The sequence below is a fragment of the Suncus etruscus genome, chromosome 5 (genome assembly GCF_024139225.1).
Source record: "Suncus etruscus isolate mSunEtr1 chromosome 5, mSunEtr1.pri.cur, whole genome shotgun sequence".
Taxonomy (NCBI): Eukaryota; Metazoa; Chordata; class Mammalia; order Eulipotyphla; family Soricidae; genus Suncus; species Suncus etruscus.
Window position 1 is genome coordinate 93,396,285 of NC_064852.1, and position 18,202 is coordinate 93,414,486.

The 18,202-nt window shown below is 35.7% G+C and overlaps 1 protein-coding gene across 1 annotated transcript in view; it reads right to left on the reverse strand.

Annotated features, from left to right (window-relative positions):
• The window catches only part of MAP3K20 (mitogen-activated protein kinase kinase kinase 20), a 199,224-nt gene that overhangs the window by 104,976 nt on the left and 76,046 nt on the right, over window positions 1–18,202 (reverse strand). The window contains exons 3-5 of the mRNA XM_049773534.1: window positions 15,169–15,256; window positions 5,202–5,303; window positions 1,392–1,457 (exon numbers count right to left, since the gene is read on the reverse strand). Of these exons, the coding sequence (XP_049629491.1) occupies window positions 1,392–1,457; window positions 5,202–5,303; window positions 15,169–15,256 (256 nt within the window). The remainder of the gene's footprint in view (window positions 1–1,391; window positions 1,458–5,201; window positions 5,304–15,168; window positions 15,257–18,202) is intronic.

Below are 18,202 nucleotides of genomic sequence, written 5' to 3' on the forward strand. Positions count from 1 at the left end.
AAATTAAAGATATTATTGTAATAATGCCCAGAGACAATAAAGATGAGGGCTGGAAGGACCTGCTCATGACTTGAAGCTCACCACAAAGAGTGGTGAGTTCAATTAGAGAAATAACTACAGTGATAACTATAATAATAATTGTAATGAATGAGATAAGTAGAATGACTCTCTCAAATACAGGCGAGTGAAGGAGGTAGATAGAGAGTATTGGTGGTGCAAATGTTGCAGTGGTGAAGGTGTTTTTTTTAGGACTGAAAACCCAACGACAATCATGTCTGTAACCAATGTGCTTAAATAAAGATATTAAAAAAATAAAGTTGCAAACCCTGATACTTTTGCTGGTGCTGGCTAGCTAAATAATCTCACTGCTTTTCTTTGTTAATTTTCAAATGAATAACCTAAGAAGGATTTTGCTACTTCTTCCACTTGGCAGTAATATCTAATCCTGAAAATCATGGTGCGAGGGATAAAAAAAAGAAAATCATTTTCAAATGCACATTCTACTAATTATAAAGTTCAGGACCATAAGCAAATTTTAGAAAGTTGAAAAAGAAGGGAAAGAAGAAAACAAAAGCATTTGCTTAAATGTGCTGATTATAGGGGAGAAATTAGATCAGATAACATGTCTTACAAAATAATTCAGAAGTAACTTTGAAAAAACTCTTCAAAACTGCTAGCACAGAGAAAAATTTAAAAATAGGAAGACTATAAGGTCAGAGTGATAGCACAATGTATAGGGCGTTTGCCTTGCATATGGCTGACTCAGATTCGATCCACAGCATCTCATGTAGTTCCCTGAGCCTGCCAGGAGTAATGCCTAAAGACTGCTGGGTATAGTCCAAAAACCAATAAATGAATAAATGAATACATACATTTTAAAAATTAGGGAGACTAGAAATACATGATTGCACACATTGAATAACAATACTTCTTTTAGAAACTATCCTAGAGAAATAATTATGGCTTTGTTGAAAATTTTGCTGAAAAATTCTGGTTTTGGGGTTATACCAGGAGATCTCAGGGGTTATTCCCAGTGGTGCTCTGGTGATCATATAGCATGCTTGGGATCACATCTGGGTTTAATATGTGCAAGGCAAGCATTTCACTTGCAACACTATCTCTCCAGCCCATGCTGAAAGATATTAAACTTTGCAATGTTTTACTATAGGACAATAGGAAATAACATCCCGTGGTAAACATATCACACATTACTCTGCACCCTCTGCAAATATTAAGGAGAATTTTTTATATTTATTCACAGCAAAAATATTTTCATGGCATCTGTGGCAAGACAAACAGCACATTATAAAATATATAGGAAGCCTCTGTATACAGAGACACATGTATTTAGTGATAACATATGTAAAGAGAAAGCCACACAATTACATTACCATTTCTTGACTTGAGATCTCTGTGAATCACCTTGATAGGAGCCTCCATATGTAAGTAGTGCATCCCTATTCACACAAGAGAAAAATATTTAGTAATCATTTTTAGCACAGCCTTAGGATTACCTTTCATGTTTTTTGCAAGAATTTGATAGCAGAAACTAAATACATGTGTCTTTTCTTCCATGATTTGGTAAGAACAGATACAAGATATATATTTATATTAGAAAAATTTAAAAACTAATTAAAATGATATATTTTATTTACTTTTTTGGTGGGGGCCACATTCATTGATGCTCTCGGCTACTGCTGACTGAAGAACTGTTCCTCATCATACTCAAGAGACCATATTGGATGCCAGGGATTGAACCTGAGTCAGCTGCATGCAAAGCAGTGCCTTACCCTCTGACCCTCTATACTACCTGTCCAGCACCCAAAATCATATTTTAATCTCTTAGATGTTATTTGATTATAGATAGAAATAGTTTATTCTACCATCGAAAAAGAACACCATACATTTCTGAAGTCTGCAATAAAAGCAGCACAGTTTTCACTGCAAGAAGTGCTTCAATGACCAAGATATTCTACTACCAATTACATTCACTCTTAGCAAACCTTGGTTTTGAAGACTTAAGCTTTCAGTTTTCATTTCAGTGTTTGCATTAACCCAATTCCAACTTGGTTTATTTTCTCGGTACTCATTCCTATAAGATGTTGGCAGTAAAATAGAGTAAGATTTTGAAGAACAGATTGGATTCATTAGTTCTGCGTGCAAAGGATTTTATGACACTCAAACAGAAAAATAGAAAAATGTATAGTAAATTATGAAATGTTTCATTCTTTTAAGGATAATTTTAAGGATAAATGTTTGAGATAATCTATATTTAAATGCACTACTGAATTCTTACCAAAATATTTAGAATATAAGTGAAGTTATTCTGAGAAGTAGATATACATAAATTAACTAAATTTTTTGGGGGGCCACACCCGGTGATGCTCAGGGGTTACTCCTGGCTATGCACTCAGAAATCACTTCTCACTTGGAGGACCATATAGGATGTTGGGGGATCAAACTGCGGTCTGTCTTAGGCTAGCGCCTTACCGTTCTGCGCCACAGCTTTGGCCCCATACTAACTAAAGATCATACATACCTTGAAGGCATATACTTCACAGTTACTCCAGTAATATTGTATTTTGTTTTGTTTTGTTTAGGGACCACGGGGTATCTAGAATTGAACCTAGGCCTCCTGCATGCAAAATAAATGATCAGCTTACTGGTATATTTCTGGCCTCAGTAACATTTAACTTCTCCTGCAGTATTACCTATCTCATTCAAATAAAGAAAAATAACATTTTGTACTAGGTCAGTTTATTTCTTGTTTCCATCTCTAAATAATAGAAAAAAATACTCCTGTACCATTTCTTTTGTTAATGAAGTATCCATTGGACATAATTTAATAACTTTTTAAGTTTGTAAAATTTCCAATATAATAATAAAATTTTAATTAAAAAACAACCTATTTCTTTGTTACTCTTCTAACCTCAGGCTAAATGCATTATACTTTGCTTGTGATATCAATTCACCAGTCACAAAAAAATGATTTTGTTGCTTGGTTTGGGATATACCGTTGTAGCATGTTCTCCTATTCTCTCCTTGCTTTTTCTTCACTGTTTTGCCTCTTCCTGGTTCTTCTCATAGAGTACCAGACTTCTTGAGAAACTCTGGAATTGAAGGGCGGATCAGAGCCAGGAGACTTGACCTCTGATATGAACTTTACAGGAGAAGGGCCAGGAGGAATGAGTTTGCCAGCTGGAGATCAGGCATGTTTAGAGTGTGCCCAGCATGAAATAGGGAGACTAAAGTCAGCCTATTTGTTTGCTATCTATCTTCCTAAGTGCCCTTAAGTAATAATGTGTTATATACTTGGCTGAGTACCCTACAAGCAAATGACTGTGAGGTGAAGTGTTTTAAAGAAAGTACTGCTTGTCTATGTGTTTACATTTATGAAAGTGGATTTTCACAGTGCTTTAGGCAGCCCCTTGTAACACAACATTGCATAGCTTAAAAATAGGTGGTCACTGTATATACTGGAACTCAGCTCTGATATCACATAGAAATGCCTTGAAGAATGTGAAATTTTAAAGCTGACTTGAGATGTCTGATGCATGAATACACAGTTAAGCTATAAACAGCCAAAGCCTTAAGTATATCATCCTAAACATTGAGCTTATTATTCTTATAAAATAATGAAGTACATCATTCAGCGTGCATCATTAATAAAATTTTATTTTTCATTTTCCCTATCTGTATAATTATTTAAGAAACTTTTAGAAAGACAAGTTTTCAAAGAAAGTATTACTTCTATAAAAACAAAGTATGAGAAGTTCTGCTTATTGAATACTAAGTATTTTTTATTTGCCTTGCAATGAAATTTTATAGAGATTAGAGGAGCAAAATGCAAGTAGTTTACTGCACTTAAATTTGGACATAGTGGCTCTTTTGGGGTTGCTAGAATGCAAATATAAATATCAGTATTCATTACCTAGAATAAAATGCTTCCAAATCGATTTTAAACAGTTAACAAAACCTATAAATTTTTGGGAATGGAGCAATAGCACAGTGGATGAGGCATTTGCCTTGCCTGGCTGACTGGCATTTATTCCCTGGCATCCCATATGGTCTTCTAAGCACCAACAGGAATTACCCCTGAGAACAAAGCCAGAAGAAACACCTGAGAACTGCCAGGTGTGGCCAAAAAAAACCCAAAGCCCTCCCCCTAAAAAAAAACACAATTAAACAGGAAAATGAACAAACCAACCAACCAATAAACCAACCCTGTAAATTCTTTAGTTTGGGTGGGTGGGTAAGATAAAATTAAATGGAATTTACATTGCTTTAAAAAAGCATTAGTCTGCAGGAATTAATGTGAGGTCAGGGTTTTGTAGCCTGAGTAATTGTTTGGGGTTTCTGGGTATTAAAATATTTCATTTCTAAGTTGACATTAATTTAGCATTTAATTGCTTCTATTTGGTAGGGCAAATAAAACTTTTACAAATAGTCACTATTTTTTTAACAACATATATACAAAATGAGTAGAACTAATCCTACAATAAATCACATTTCTGGTAATTGGTAACTAAGGAATGATGTTTAAGATCAGGCAATCTATAATCAGAATTTTGATATTTCCATTTAACATGTCAAACAAACTCTTAATTACAATATCATCAGACCAGGCAAAAATGGCTGTACTAAAACTACTGATTTCATATTAGAACTTGACTTCAGAAATAGGAAATATTGGTGGCAGAAAAGTTGCACTGGTGAAGGATTAGTGTGCATTTTATGGCTGAAACCTAATTATGAACATATTTGTAAACATGGTGCTTAAAGAATTTATTTTCCTAACAACAACAACAACAACAAAGAATTTGACTTCAGAGAAAGAAAGGAAAGAGAGAAGAAATACAGGAGCCTAAAGACAAATATTGTCTCTCTAGTGAGAAAAATTTTGCTGCCTTTAGTCTAAAACAGAGAACATTTTTCAGAACACAATTCTGACTTGAGTTACCACCCTGAGAAGGGTGATCAGTCCATGTCAATTCTGCAAGAATATATAAAGCATTTATTTGTGTCTTCTAAGGGAACAGGCTCAGACTGTGGGTGGAAAACTGAGAATATTGGTGCAGGAAAGCTCACACTGCTGTTGGGAATTGGTGTTGAAATAATGAATGCCTAAAACTGTAGTATGAACAATTTTGTAAAACTTGGTGTTATAACAAAAATAAATAGGATACATGAAGCATCATTACCTTTGGCTACATCAGTCGCCCATGTCATAATGTGATTCATATCCATCTCTTCACTTCTGTTGCTGTTAATGTACTCATAGAGTGACCCCAGAGAAGCATATTCTGTTTTAAAGGAAAGATAAGCACAGAATTAAAACCAAATTTAAGATAAGGCTATAGATTTTTCACTGGGAAATGTGTTAAAGACATCAAAATTATGTATTAAAAATGGATCCCTGTTTTGGCCTCTAAAAATTAGGGTTATTCTTGAAAGAAATTAAGACTACTAACAAACTAAATAGTAAAAATTCATCCAAGAATGAAAGAAAAAGTCATTTTGGTGAAACTGAGACAAGCGATGAAGTGAAGGCTGGACATATCTGATACAAAAGCAGACATGTATTTCTTTAGAAACAGTTACTCTTGGAACAAGATAGGGGGATGAAAGGATAAAAGGATTTCTGAAGAGGGGAGGAGGGATAATTTATAAGAGAGGCTATATACACTTTAGGCATGGATTGTTTACAATTTAGGTTTTGCAATCAGAGAAGAGTCCACTGTCCACATAAAGACAGACATCAGTGATCTATTCTTAAGTTGTTATTAGAGGCCTGATCCTCAGAGGATGGGTCTGAGCTCTTAAGAAATAATTGAATTAAGAAAAAGATAAATAACTAGCTAAAATATAGATTGGATATCCCTCCTTATTTAACCCTCTTTACCCTCAGTTTTTAACTCATTAGGTACCGAGACCGACCTCCTGCCCCAATAAGTCACCACCCAGTTCCCAAAGTGAAAGGACATCCTCTCAATCTCACATTTCATGCCCCGGCAAGAAACTACAACCATCACTCTTGCCAACTCATGCTTTGTAGCCCTTCTTCTCATCCCCCGCCCCCACAAATGTGAACTATTTCACGCTACCAGATTCAGAAGAACACCCAGCTCAAGGACACTACTTGATTCCTTACTGCTGCAAATTATTTCTTAAACTAAACAAGACCATGGTGTGTGATGAAAATGTGCCCTGGATTTCACCCCTTACAAGAATATCTCAAAAGACTTGTTGGGGAAGCCTATATTTCCTTTATATTTTAATACCTCTATAATAATATCTCTTAGTCTGTTTATCTCCAAATGTAAGGTAGCCTCTTACATCACTTTTTTCTTTAATTACTTTTTTAAAATTTATTTTTATTTATTTATTCTATTTTATATATATATATATTTTTTTTTTTCAAATGTCTTGCCTGGGATAAAAGTTCAGGTCTAAACCAGGGCACAGAGATTGTGTAGCTTGTCATTCTTACCCCCAAATATACCGGCAATATAATATGGAACCATTCCTTTTTGCAAAGGCATACTAAAAAAGGGGAAATTTTATGTATAGAGACAAGCTCTTATCTACTAGGGATAAGTACTCATATATTTTATAATACAGGGGTGCCTCCCACCCTGAACATGTGTCATGTGGACCCAACTTAGACTCCATGTAATCATACAGTGACCGTCCAATCCTGAAACCTAGATCCCAGACATAGAACAGACACAGTTCTCTGCAACAGCACTAGGAACCAAACTCTCCCTGGGAAATTCCTAATACTGCTCTGGCACCAATTTGTGCCAGTTTTGATATGACACCCTAACAATCAGAAAATTACAGCAACTTGATCTAAGAGCAGGTTGTCTTATCTCATCACCTACTGGTAAGATGAAATTAGAAAACTCCTTTGATTTGTAAAAAAACCAAGATCACTAACTATGGAAGACTGACTTTGATAGCCATGACTGGGCAGAACTTATCATGGGACCAATAAAAAAGACCCTAGCCTAGGATTTGGCCTACGATCTATACAATAACCAAGATCTCTAATTCCAGAGGTTTGACTTTGACTGAGCAGAACTTCTGGACCCACAATGAAAGACTATCCTAGGTAGGCTTCGTCCAAGGATCTGTGCAAAAACCAAGACAACTAATTACAGAAGACTGAGTACAACAACTATGATGGAACAGAACTTCTAGAACCATGAAGAAAGACTTTATCCTAGATGTTTGTACTGTTTCCATCTTTTAAAAAGTATAAATGACACAAATATATATATATATATTTAACCTTTAATTTTTTTTTAAATTTTATTTAAACATGTGATTTCAAACGGGACTGTAGTTGGGCTTCAGGCACCAAAAGAACAGCCCCCTTCACTAGTGCAACATTCCCACCATCAATGCCTCCCATCTTCCTCCTCCCACACCCCTGCCTGTATTAAAAAATACAAATATATATTTGAATTAAGTGTTTTTAAGTTTTTCCCATAAATCCAGTTATGTGTTTTGTTTATGTGGTATTGGGGAACCAAACTAAGGCTGCTGAGACTTAGCTAGAAATTGTTTTGAGTTTACAAATAAGTTTGGGGATTTACTTATCTTGACAATAATGAGTTTTTCAATTCCAAACAAAAATATCTATTTATTCTGATTTGTATTTTCTCTCAGCAATATTTTTATACTGTTAACTGTACACATCTTAGTTATTTTGTTAAACTTATACTCAAATGCTTTAGTCTTTTTCATATTACTCTCAAATGATCTGTTTGTTGATTTCATTTTATATTGTTTATTTCCAAATTAGGGAAAAGAATTAAGTTTTGTATGTTGATCTTGAATCATTTTGACTATGCTAAATGTGTTCATTATTTTTCATATTTTTGTGAAGTTCTTGAAATTTTCTACATATAGGATTATGATAGACCAAGTTTTACTTCTTCCATTTAAATTTAGATGATTTTTCCTTCTCTTGTCTGATCTCACTGAACAGAAGTGGGAAGGGAAGGACCTTGTTACCTTTCTATTGATTTTAGAGAACACATTAAAATAAATATTCACCATTAGTTAAAGTTTTCATCATTTGACATTCACTGTGCATCAAAGTTATAGAAGGTCTTACCCATGGACTATATTAAGGTCATGAAATCATGTTACCTGGACCTGATGATGGAAAAGCCATATAGGCTTCTCTTTGGCTATCTACAGCGCCTCTGCCTCTATTGTAGTGCCCATGAATAATGCTAAAAGTATCAAAATGGGAGTCTAGGAGAAAAAAAGGTTTTCTACATCTGGAGATGTTACACTTCAGGCTGAGAAAATCCTATACGTAGTTCACTGAGGTTTACTCTTATAAAAGGATATTATATGCTAAAATTATGCTTAAAAGGTTCTTGATATTATTGTTATCTATTATGGTAAAATAAATGTTCTCAAAATCCTTTCAGATTTCTTGAGAGGCTAGAAAGCAGGATTATCTTTTTTCCAATTTTACTACTCTGCCTATTTTCTCTTTTGTACTAGTGACTCCAAATAAAAATTATTTTTATTGATCTTTTAAATACTCAAATAATTAATTTCATAAATTTTCCTCTATTTTCTGTTTTAGTTCATTCTGATTATAATCTTTATTTTTTTGTTTCATTGACTTGCTTTGAGTTTCTTTGTCTTTATTTCTGTAGTTTAAGATTGAGGCTCAGCTAATACATTTCAGATTTTTCTTCGTCATATGATGCTTAAGGCTATAAATTTTCCTCTATGACAACTCTACATGCATCCTAAAACTTTTTTTGGGGGGGGGCCACACCTGGTGATACTTAGGGATTAATCCTGGCTATGCGCTCAGAAATCGCTCCTGGCTTGGGCGGACTATATGTGATACTGGGGGATCGAATCGCGGTCTGTCCTAGGTCAGCCATGTGCAAGGCAAACACCCTACTGCTGTGCCACTGCTCCAGCCCCAGTATCCTACATTTTTTTTCTTTTTGGCTTTTGGGTCACACCTGGCAGTGCTCAGGGGTTCCTCCTGGCTCTGTGCTCAGAAATCATTCCTGGCAGGCTCAGGGGACCATATGGGATGCCAGGATTCGAACCACTGTCCATCCTGTGTTGGCTGTGTGCAAGGCAAATGCCCTATCACCATGCTATCTCTCCAGCCCCAGCATCCTAAATTTTTTTTATGCTGCACATTTCTCTATACAAAAATTCTAAACTCATTTCATTTAAAATCAACAAATGTTTCTTCTTTGACTCATTTGGTATTTAGAAGTATGCCATTTAATTTCCAAATATTTGTGGGACTTTTCATATTTGTTTCTGATATTGACTACTAATTTAATTCCACAATTGTTTAATAATATACATAGCATTGCTTCAGTCCTTTTAGAAACAATGAGATTTATGCCATGCCCTAACTTATATCACAGAGAATGTTCGATGTGTGCTTGAAAAGAACATGTACCTATACTAAACCACATAACTGTCACGGATTTTATGCCAATTGTTTTTCTTTTACAAAAAGGCTATGGCCATTACATAAACTTTCAAAAATTGTGCCAGTATCACAAAAATATTTATTAATAAAATTTCTAGAGTGATGCCATGAATGTCATAAAACACATTTTAGATGGAAAGTACAGGATATGATGACTATTTGGTAAAATTCTGGTCTTCTTGAGTTGTATTCTATAGTGTAAGAGTTAGGCAGAATGGGTGGAAAGGATTTGTCATGTTTTTTGTTCCCTTGTTGATCCCTGTCTAATTGTCTTATCAATTATTGAGAATGAGGTACTAAATGAGTTGAAGTCTCCTTTAATGTCCATCGAATTTTGCTTAATTTACTTTGAGAACTCATCAGGTGTGTAAACACACCTGCCACTTTATTTTCTAAAGGTCTCGTCAGTTCCCCTCTTCCTTTATTTACCTGTTGATACTTTTTATTGTTTTAATTCCTTGATTGACATTTTACAATATCTGTTGAGCGAATTTAGTGTTGGTTCAGGAATGAAAAGAGTATATCTAGCCCCTGGCCAATTAAACGAATAATTCTAAGTTAAGATGCTAAAATGTTTCTCCAAAATAGTTTCACTTCTCCCTTATATCTTACTAGCTATTACTAGCTAGTAATATAGTAACATATGTATCTATATATTTCAAAGTAAAAAAATTAGTAAAATTATTACTTTATACATTGTGTTTTTAAAGATGTTAGAAGAAATGACAACAAATATATTAATGCAGTACTTTGTATTTTTCTTCAATTTTTAATTTCTGTATACCCTTTGTTTCTTCTTAAGGATTGTCATTTCCTTTCAGGTTGAACTCCCTTTAATCCTTTTTAAAAATTCATCAGTATGATTAATACTGCAATTGGTATAGTCCCAGAGTTGTCTGATGTTCTCATTTATTTCTTCAAAAAATTTTTTTCACATTGAATCATTCCTTTGATTTCTTCTCTCTCTCTCTCTCTCTCTCTCTCTCTCTCTCTCTCTCTCTCTCTCTCTCTCTCTCTCTCTCTCTCTCTCTCTCTCTCTCTCTCTCTCTCTTTTAGGGTCACACCCAGCAGCGCTCAGGGGTTCCTCCAGGCTCTATGCTCAGAAATCGCCCCTGGCAGGCAGAGGGGACCATATGGGATGCCGGGATTCAAACCACCGTCCTTCTGCATGAGAAGCAAACGCCTTACCTCCATGCTATCTCTCCGGCCCCTATTTCTTCTCTTATTCCTCTTTTATTCATTTTTTTTTACTGATCAGCAACATTGCATGCTTTAGGGGTATGGTTTTACACCTTTTCAAACTTCCATTCCCACACTACACCCAATGCTAAAATACCAATATTCCTCTACCACAGTCCAGTGAACCTTTCTCTACTTTGAACTGTTCCTGCTCCCGCTGTAACCTGCTCAGAAGTCAGAATCCGAAATTTATTGGAGTTTGTTGGGGTTCTCATGTTGATTTTGTCAACTCTTGCTTTGTTTCTTTATAGCTTACACATGAATAGAACAACCTGATACTTATATTTCTCCTTTAGATAATTCTCTTAGAATGATCTCCTCTAGTTCCATCCATTTTGCTGGCATTATTTCAAGACATTGGATAATTTCTTTTGGCGTAGTTTCAAATCCACAGATTTTTCTTTGGATATCACAAACCTGCTGGTAAGCTATTGTAGCTGTGGGGATTTCTTTTTCTTTTCTTTTTTTTTTTCTCATTTCAATGATTATCTTTTTTAACTCCTAGATTTCTGCTGGGTCTTTACAATTTTATTTTTTACTTGCTTGATGAAATTCTCAATTGTTTGATTCATTGTTTTCATACTTTCTTATAATTCTTTAAATACAATGTCCTTTAGGTTTTCTGAACATTTTGAAGATTGAAATCCTTAGGTGTTAAATTCAGTATCATGGAATACTTAGGCAAGTCTTATATCAGTGGTTTTTCTTCTTGAATATAGGCCATATACTTCTATGTCTTGCCATGACTTGTAACTCTTTTGAAAGGCTGAACAGGTTATATGATATAGTAAAGCAAAGCTGGATTCACGGGCCCAGAGCACAGCTGTAGGGCATTTGCCTGGCACGAAGCTGACCCAGGACAGAACTGGGTTTGATGCCCGGCGTCCCATATGGTTCCCCCAAGCCAGGAGCAATTTCTGAGTGCATAGTCAGGGTATGGTCCAAAAACCAAAAAAAAGCAAAGCTGGATTCTAGATTCTGATTTATGTCCTAAGGGCTGCTTTTGATGCTTCTTTTTTTCTTTTCTTTTCTTTTCTTTTCTTTTCCTTTTTTTTTTTTTTTTTTTTTTTACCAAATTCCCCAGGCTACACTTAATGATAAAAAATATCGATCTCCCTAGTGTACACCTAATCAAGTCAGTAATGTACTTTTTGGTAGGAGGGATGGATTCTGGCATCTAGCATTTCTCAGGGGCTACTGGCTCAGCAGATCATAGGTGGTGCTGGGAATTGAACTGGAGTCAGTAGCAGGTAAGGTAAACACCTTAAATCTTGTACTCTTAAGCCCTTTGCTCTATTAAAAAAAAAGTCTTGCTTTTTGTGGTGTCAGAGTAATAGTACAATGGTTGACTTCTATGCAACTGATCAAAGTTCAATCCCATATGGTCCTCTGAGCAATGTCAGGAGTGATCTCTAAGTGCAGAGCCAAGAATAAGCCCTGTGCAATGTTGGGAGTAGCACCAAAACAAAACAAACCTTGTTTTTGATAAGCTCTGACTTTTAAACGTTAAACTGAAATTACTAAGTATGGGAGAAAGGAGGTAGGGAAAGAGGAGAAAGACTAGAAGTGACATAAATAGAGGGTCTTCAGTGGTGATGAAAGTGTAATAGTCTTATATAATAAAACTTATCATTATTGTTACATAAAATATTATAACAAAGAAAAAATAAATCTTGTTGAATATATTCTTGCATTGTCTCTTAAAAGATATATTTAATCAAGAGACCCAAACTATAAAAAGCTTAACACAAAATGGACCTTTTACACTAGTAGTCCAGGGGGCTAAGGGTGGAAGTGTAGGATGCATGCTGGAAACTCTGGTGGAGGGAGATCAACTTTGGCGGTGGGAATGGTCCTAATTCACTGTCACTATATGCCTGAATACAACTGTGAAAGACTTGTAATTTACAGTGATATCAATAAAATCTTTTTTTCTAAAGATATAATTAAATATGCCTCCATGGTGGAGTGCCTTGGACACCGGTAGTAATAGGTTTGGTGTTATAACATTGTATGCCTGAGACTCTATTAATAGTATTTCAAGTCATGATGCCTAAATGAAAATAGAAAATATTTAAAAATACATTTTATATTTTTATGTCTGGCCTTGGACCGAAATTACCCAGCATGACCATTAGTTAACTGTGCCGCCATGATTATACAGAAGCAGTGCTTGAGTATCTAGGTGATGGAGCTGTATGCACATCATTTATGCACAAGAGCACACTCAGAAAGAAGTCAGAGGGAGAAAGGTAAACACAAAATAGTCTCACTCATCTATGGTCTTTAAAAAAAAAGAAAGAAAGACATTTTTGCAATAATTCTCAGAGACAAAAGACAGGAGGGCTGGAAGGTCCAGCTCATGACATGAAGCTCACCACAAAGAGTGATGAATGCAGTTCGAGACATAACTACACTGAGAACTATCAGAACAATGCGAATGAATGAGGGAGTAGAAAGCCTGTATAGAGTACAGGTGGAGGGTAGGGGTGGGGAGGAGGGAGATTTGGGACACTGGTGGTAGGAATGTTGCACTGGTGAAGGGGGGTGTTCTTTACATGACTGAAAGCCAACTACAATCAGATTTGTAATCAAGGTGTTTAAATAAAAATATTAATAAAAATAAAATAACATAAATTGGCAGTCAAAAAAAAAATAAAGAATCACTGCCTGATAGGAGAAAAAAGAAATCACCCTTACTTTCACTTTTCTCTGGGCCTTTTCTTTTTTTTTGTGCAGCTTCAGGACATGGATAGGTTGGACTCTCTCCATTCTTTTGTAGGAACTTTTGTATGCAATTGTACAGACCAAGAAGATTATTTGTCCTAACCACAAACCTTAGTTTGGGTTGGTGGAGTAGCTGGTTGTCCCCACTCCTCAGACTCATCACTCCCACTGAAAAGGGTATAGATATGGGCAAAATCTAGGGAATATCTTTCAAGAATAACAACCAGGCTGCCAATGCTTATGGTATGTAGTCTGTGCTGACTGAGATGGACTGGGAATGGGTGAGAAGAGCATGAATGATCACAGGCAAGAGAACTATGGATTCCTTACTAAGTTCCTTAGGTTGTTTTATACCTTTGGTCAATTTTTGGTGAAACAAAACTGTAGTCTAGATTTACCGATGCTTTGGGAAAGAAGGTATGCTAACCTCTAATCCATCCATTGCCGGAAGTTCCTACCAGAGTAGAAGCAGAATGAAATGTCCACTGCCAGAAGATGGACTAACAGCAGCATAACCCCTTGAGCTTAGAAACCAGTGTACTCACTGTCCCTCTGAACCCAGCATGCACATGAGAGCAGCATCTGTGCAAGAACCACCTTTGCTCTGATCACTACTAGATGGGGGGGGGGGGAGTTCATTAAGTTAGAGTTTTAGGTTCTTATTTGCAAAATGGAAATTGTTTTACCAAAGTTTACTTTTACACTTAAGATTATTTTAAGTGTAATTCATAAATAAAAGTACCTAGTCAGGGGTCAGAGATATAATACAATAGGCTTTGTATGCAGCTAACTAGGTTCAATCTCTAGCACCACATATGGTCTTACAAACACCTTCAGGAATTATACCTAAGCACAGAGCCAGAAATAAGACCTGAATACAACTGTATGTGGCCCCAAATTTTTGAAAGGTGACCAATACAATCTATTTTTATAAGGTATTATTATCTTTTTATAGAGTATTCAAATTCTTAGTTCCACAGTATAAGAAATTGAATACCTTAGCTCTGGGTTTTTTTTCCTCATCAAAGAATTTCTATATAAAGAACTTGGTCAAAGTTATATATTATGAAACTCAGGATTATAAAATGTTGCTCATCTGACTATATAAAGTATGGGAAATATGCCTTTCTGTGTTTTTATATGGGAAATTTTTTTCCATGTGTTCCTTTCTGAAAAGGGCATTTCAGACCAGTTATAAACTGCTGCTCCAAAAAGTATAATTTAGATCAAGGTCATTACCAACCCAGATGACCAAACCTGAAAAATATTGTTCTCATGTCAGAGATCCTGAAAAAAAGAATGCTCTAATGGGATTAAAATGCCTTGCAAAGAATTACATCAAGAGTAGCTCAAGAAATCTTAATTTGCAAAAGGTCACAGAGTTACAAAAAGCATCGCTCATTCCAACTAATTAAATAAAATTTTAGTTAAACTGCACCTTTAAATATTGGTATTGCAGCTGCGAGTGCATTTAAATAGCATTTACGCAGATATAATTAGCACAATTAAACATGGGTAGAAGTGGAAACACTATTCTTAATTATATTGATATAATCAGTTTTATTAATGCTTTATAGCAACAAAACTGACATCTGACAGTAGCACACAATTCATGACTAAACCTAATATTAAGCATTTTAGCATATTAAGGAATCTAAAGCTAGGTAATTGAGGAAAGAAAAAAAGTCAAATGAATGAGTTCCTACCTGTAACGATACCATAGTTGGGAGGTTCGAGGATGACTCCATAAAACTGAATGATGTTCCGGTGACTGAGGACACTAAGTATTTCTGCCTGTATGAAAACCAAATGCAGAATTGCATAAAATTTCAGTCATACAAGTCATAATAAAACAGGTTTATATTTAATGTTCTTTTACATATTTTTATAAAGATAGGTATATTTTGATAGCTATATTGCATATGTCACCAACTACTTTGTAATGCCTATAAAATTATATTTAGGTAGCATTTTTCAAGTTCAAGAAATTCTGTTGAAACCAAGGTTTCTGAAAAGTTTAAAAAATAATGAGTTTGTAGTACCTTGAGACATAAAATAATTTGCTTTACCTCATATTTCTACAAATTGAGAAAAATAATGTGGATGGCCCAAGTGGTCTCAAGTGCATTGGGTAGAAGAAAAAAAAAAAGGTCAGAACTAAACACCCAAAGTTAATGACAATAGAATCAAGAGACCCTAACTATAACAATCTAAACATAAAATGGACCTGTTACACTAGTAGACCAGGAGACTAACGGTGGAGGTACAGGATGCATGCTGGGAAATTTGGTGATGGAGGTCAACACTAGTAGTGGGAATGGCCCTAATTGACTGTCACTATATATCTGAAATACAACTATAAAAGACTTGTAATTCACAATGGTCTCAATAAAAATTAAAAAGAAAAATAAATTTGGGGCCAGAGACATAGCACAGTGGTAGAGCATTTGCCTTACATGAGGTCGACTTAGGAGGGACCCAGTTGGATTCCAGGCATACCATATGATCCCCCAGTTTGCAGGGGCAATTTCTGAGTGCAGAGCCAGGAGTAACCCCTGAGCATCGCTGGGTGTGGCCCAACCCCCCCACCAAAAAAAGAATTTGAAGTGGCAGTACAAAAGGGGCTTATGGGAGTAGACCAGCAAGCTGGTATAGAAGACAGTGCATAAGGATGACCAACTAGGGGAAATATCATATTTATTTACATCAAGACTCTTCTTTGCTAACAGTGAAATATACTTGAGGTCTCTTCTTGGAGGATGATAAAAATGGAACTTGTATCAATCTTTAGACAAAACTAAATAGTGGCTTTTGTAACAATTAGTGGAAACGACAGGTAAAACCCATTTATAATATTTATCTAACTATTCAAAATTCATTAGTTTCCTGTGTGAAAAGGTATTCTAGAGAATTTAAATATGGGTTCTTGGCCTTCAGTGGTTATTTTATAGGGAAGCCCTTACACTGTGTACTAAAAAGTAGAGCACTATGCTATGAAATGATATAAAAAACAAAATTTAATTGAAATTCATAAAATAAAATATATCATATATCTGTAATTGTCCATAAAGATGTTCTTTAGACTAACTAGATAACATTTATTCATTTTGCTTGTTTGTTATGGGGCCACACCCAGTGGTGCTCAGGTATTATTCTGACCCAGTGCTCAAAGATGACCATTGGTGACAAATGTATGTAGTACTGGGGATGAACCAGGATTGGCCACATGCAACACAACTTCCTTCACCCCTGTGCTCTTTCCAGCCCTAAAATTTTATTACTTTTGTAGAAATAAAATACATCTTATTAACATATATAAATGCATAAGTTACATGTTTAAAATGTTTAATATTTTAAAATAAAATATATAGTTTGACAGTGAAAAAAATGAGAAACTCAGAAGATTTCTAAATTCCAACCCAAAAATGAAGAACATGAGCAAAAATAAGAATGGAAATACATAATTTTCCAGATTAGGCTTCCAGGGTTTAAGGAAAGACTGGGACAAGGGATAACTACAATTTTAACTAAAGCTCAATGACGTATCCTGAAATCATGGGTTTGGAGCTGATGCAGATGAGAACAATCACACCTAAGCCAGAGGCACCATGAAAAATGTCCAAGAGTGATGTTCTGGTCAGAGTCCCTACGTATAGATACTGCATTTGAGTAAGCTCAGAGATTATCCACTGTCACTAGTTGAGGCTGCTTTCTTTTTTATAGTGGGAACAGTTACAAGGGTTTAGTTTAGTACCAGAGTTGGGAGAAGGCAGGTGTGCTATTAGTTGTTTTTATGTTTTGTTTGTTTGTTTGTTTTGGGGGGGTTTGGGCCACACCCAGTGATGCTCAGGGGTTATTCCTAGCTATGTGCTCAGAAATCACTCCTGGCTTGGGGGACCATATGGGATGCTGGGGGATTGAACTGTGGTCTGTCCATGCAAGGCAAACGCCCTACCACTTGTGCCACCACTCTAGCCCACTGTTAGTTTCCTTTTAAATCAGGCGTTCCTCTGCATTTATCTAACAAGAGCTATTAGTTTAAATTCTGATGTTTCCAGAAGTCAACCAACACATGGGTTCCAGACAGGATTCAAATGAATTCAACCAGACTGAATAAGAGAAGCTAAATAGCAAAATTTAACCAAATCCAATTAAGCATCATAGTTTGATCAAACTAAGAACAGTTTTGTTTTTTTTTTCTCTGTGTGTGGGGCACACCCAGTGATATTCAGGGGTTATTCCTGGTTCTGAAATCAGGAATTACTCCTGAAGATGCTAGTGGGGGCCATATAAGATGCTGGGAATTAAAGATAGGTTCACCATGTGAAGGCAAGCATTAGTATCTCTCTGACTCCTCAAAAGAAGTTTTAACTCCCATCCTTTAAAGTACCTTTTAAAAGGGTAGCAAAATCCCATTTACATTTTTTTTATTTATTTTTTTTGTTTTGGGTCACACCCGGCAGCACTCAGGGGTTACTCCTGGCTCTATGCTCATAAATCGCTCCTGGCAGGCTCAGGGGACCATATGGGAGCCGGGATTCGAACTACCTACCTTCTGCCATGCAAGGCAAATGCCTTACCTCCATGCTATCTCTCCAGCCCCCCATTTGCATTTTTTAAATGCAATCTTCATCTTCAGAGCCATCCCTTTTTATCAATGGAGAATTTTTTTCAACCTAATACCAGATTTAAGCTGCTTTCTTAATTTTAGATACCTGCTGAGGAATTTTTAAAGGTTGG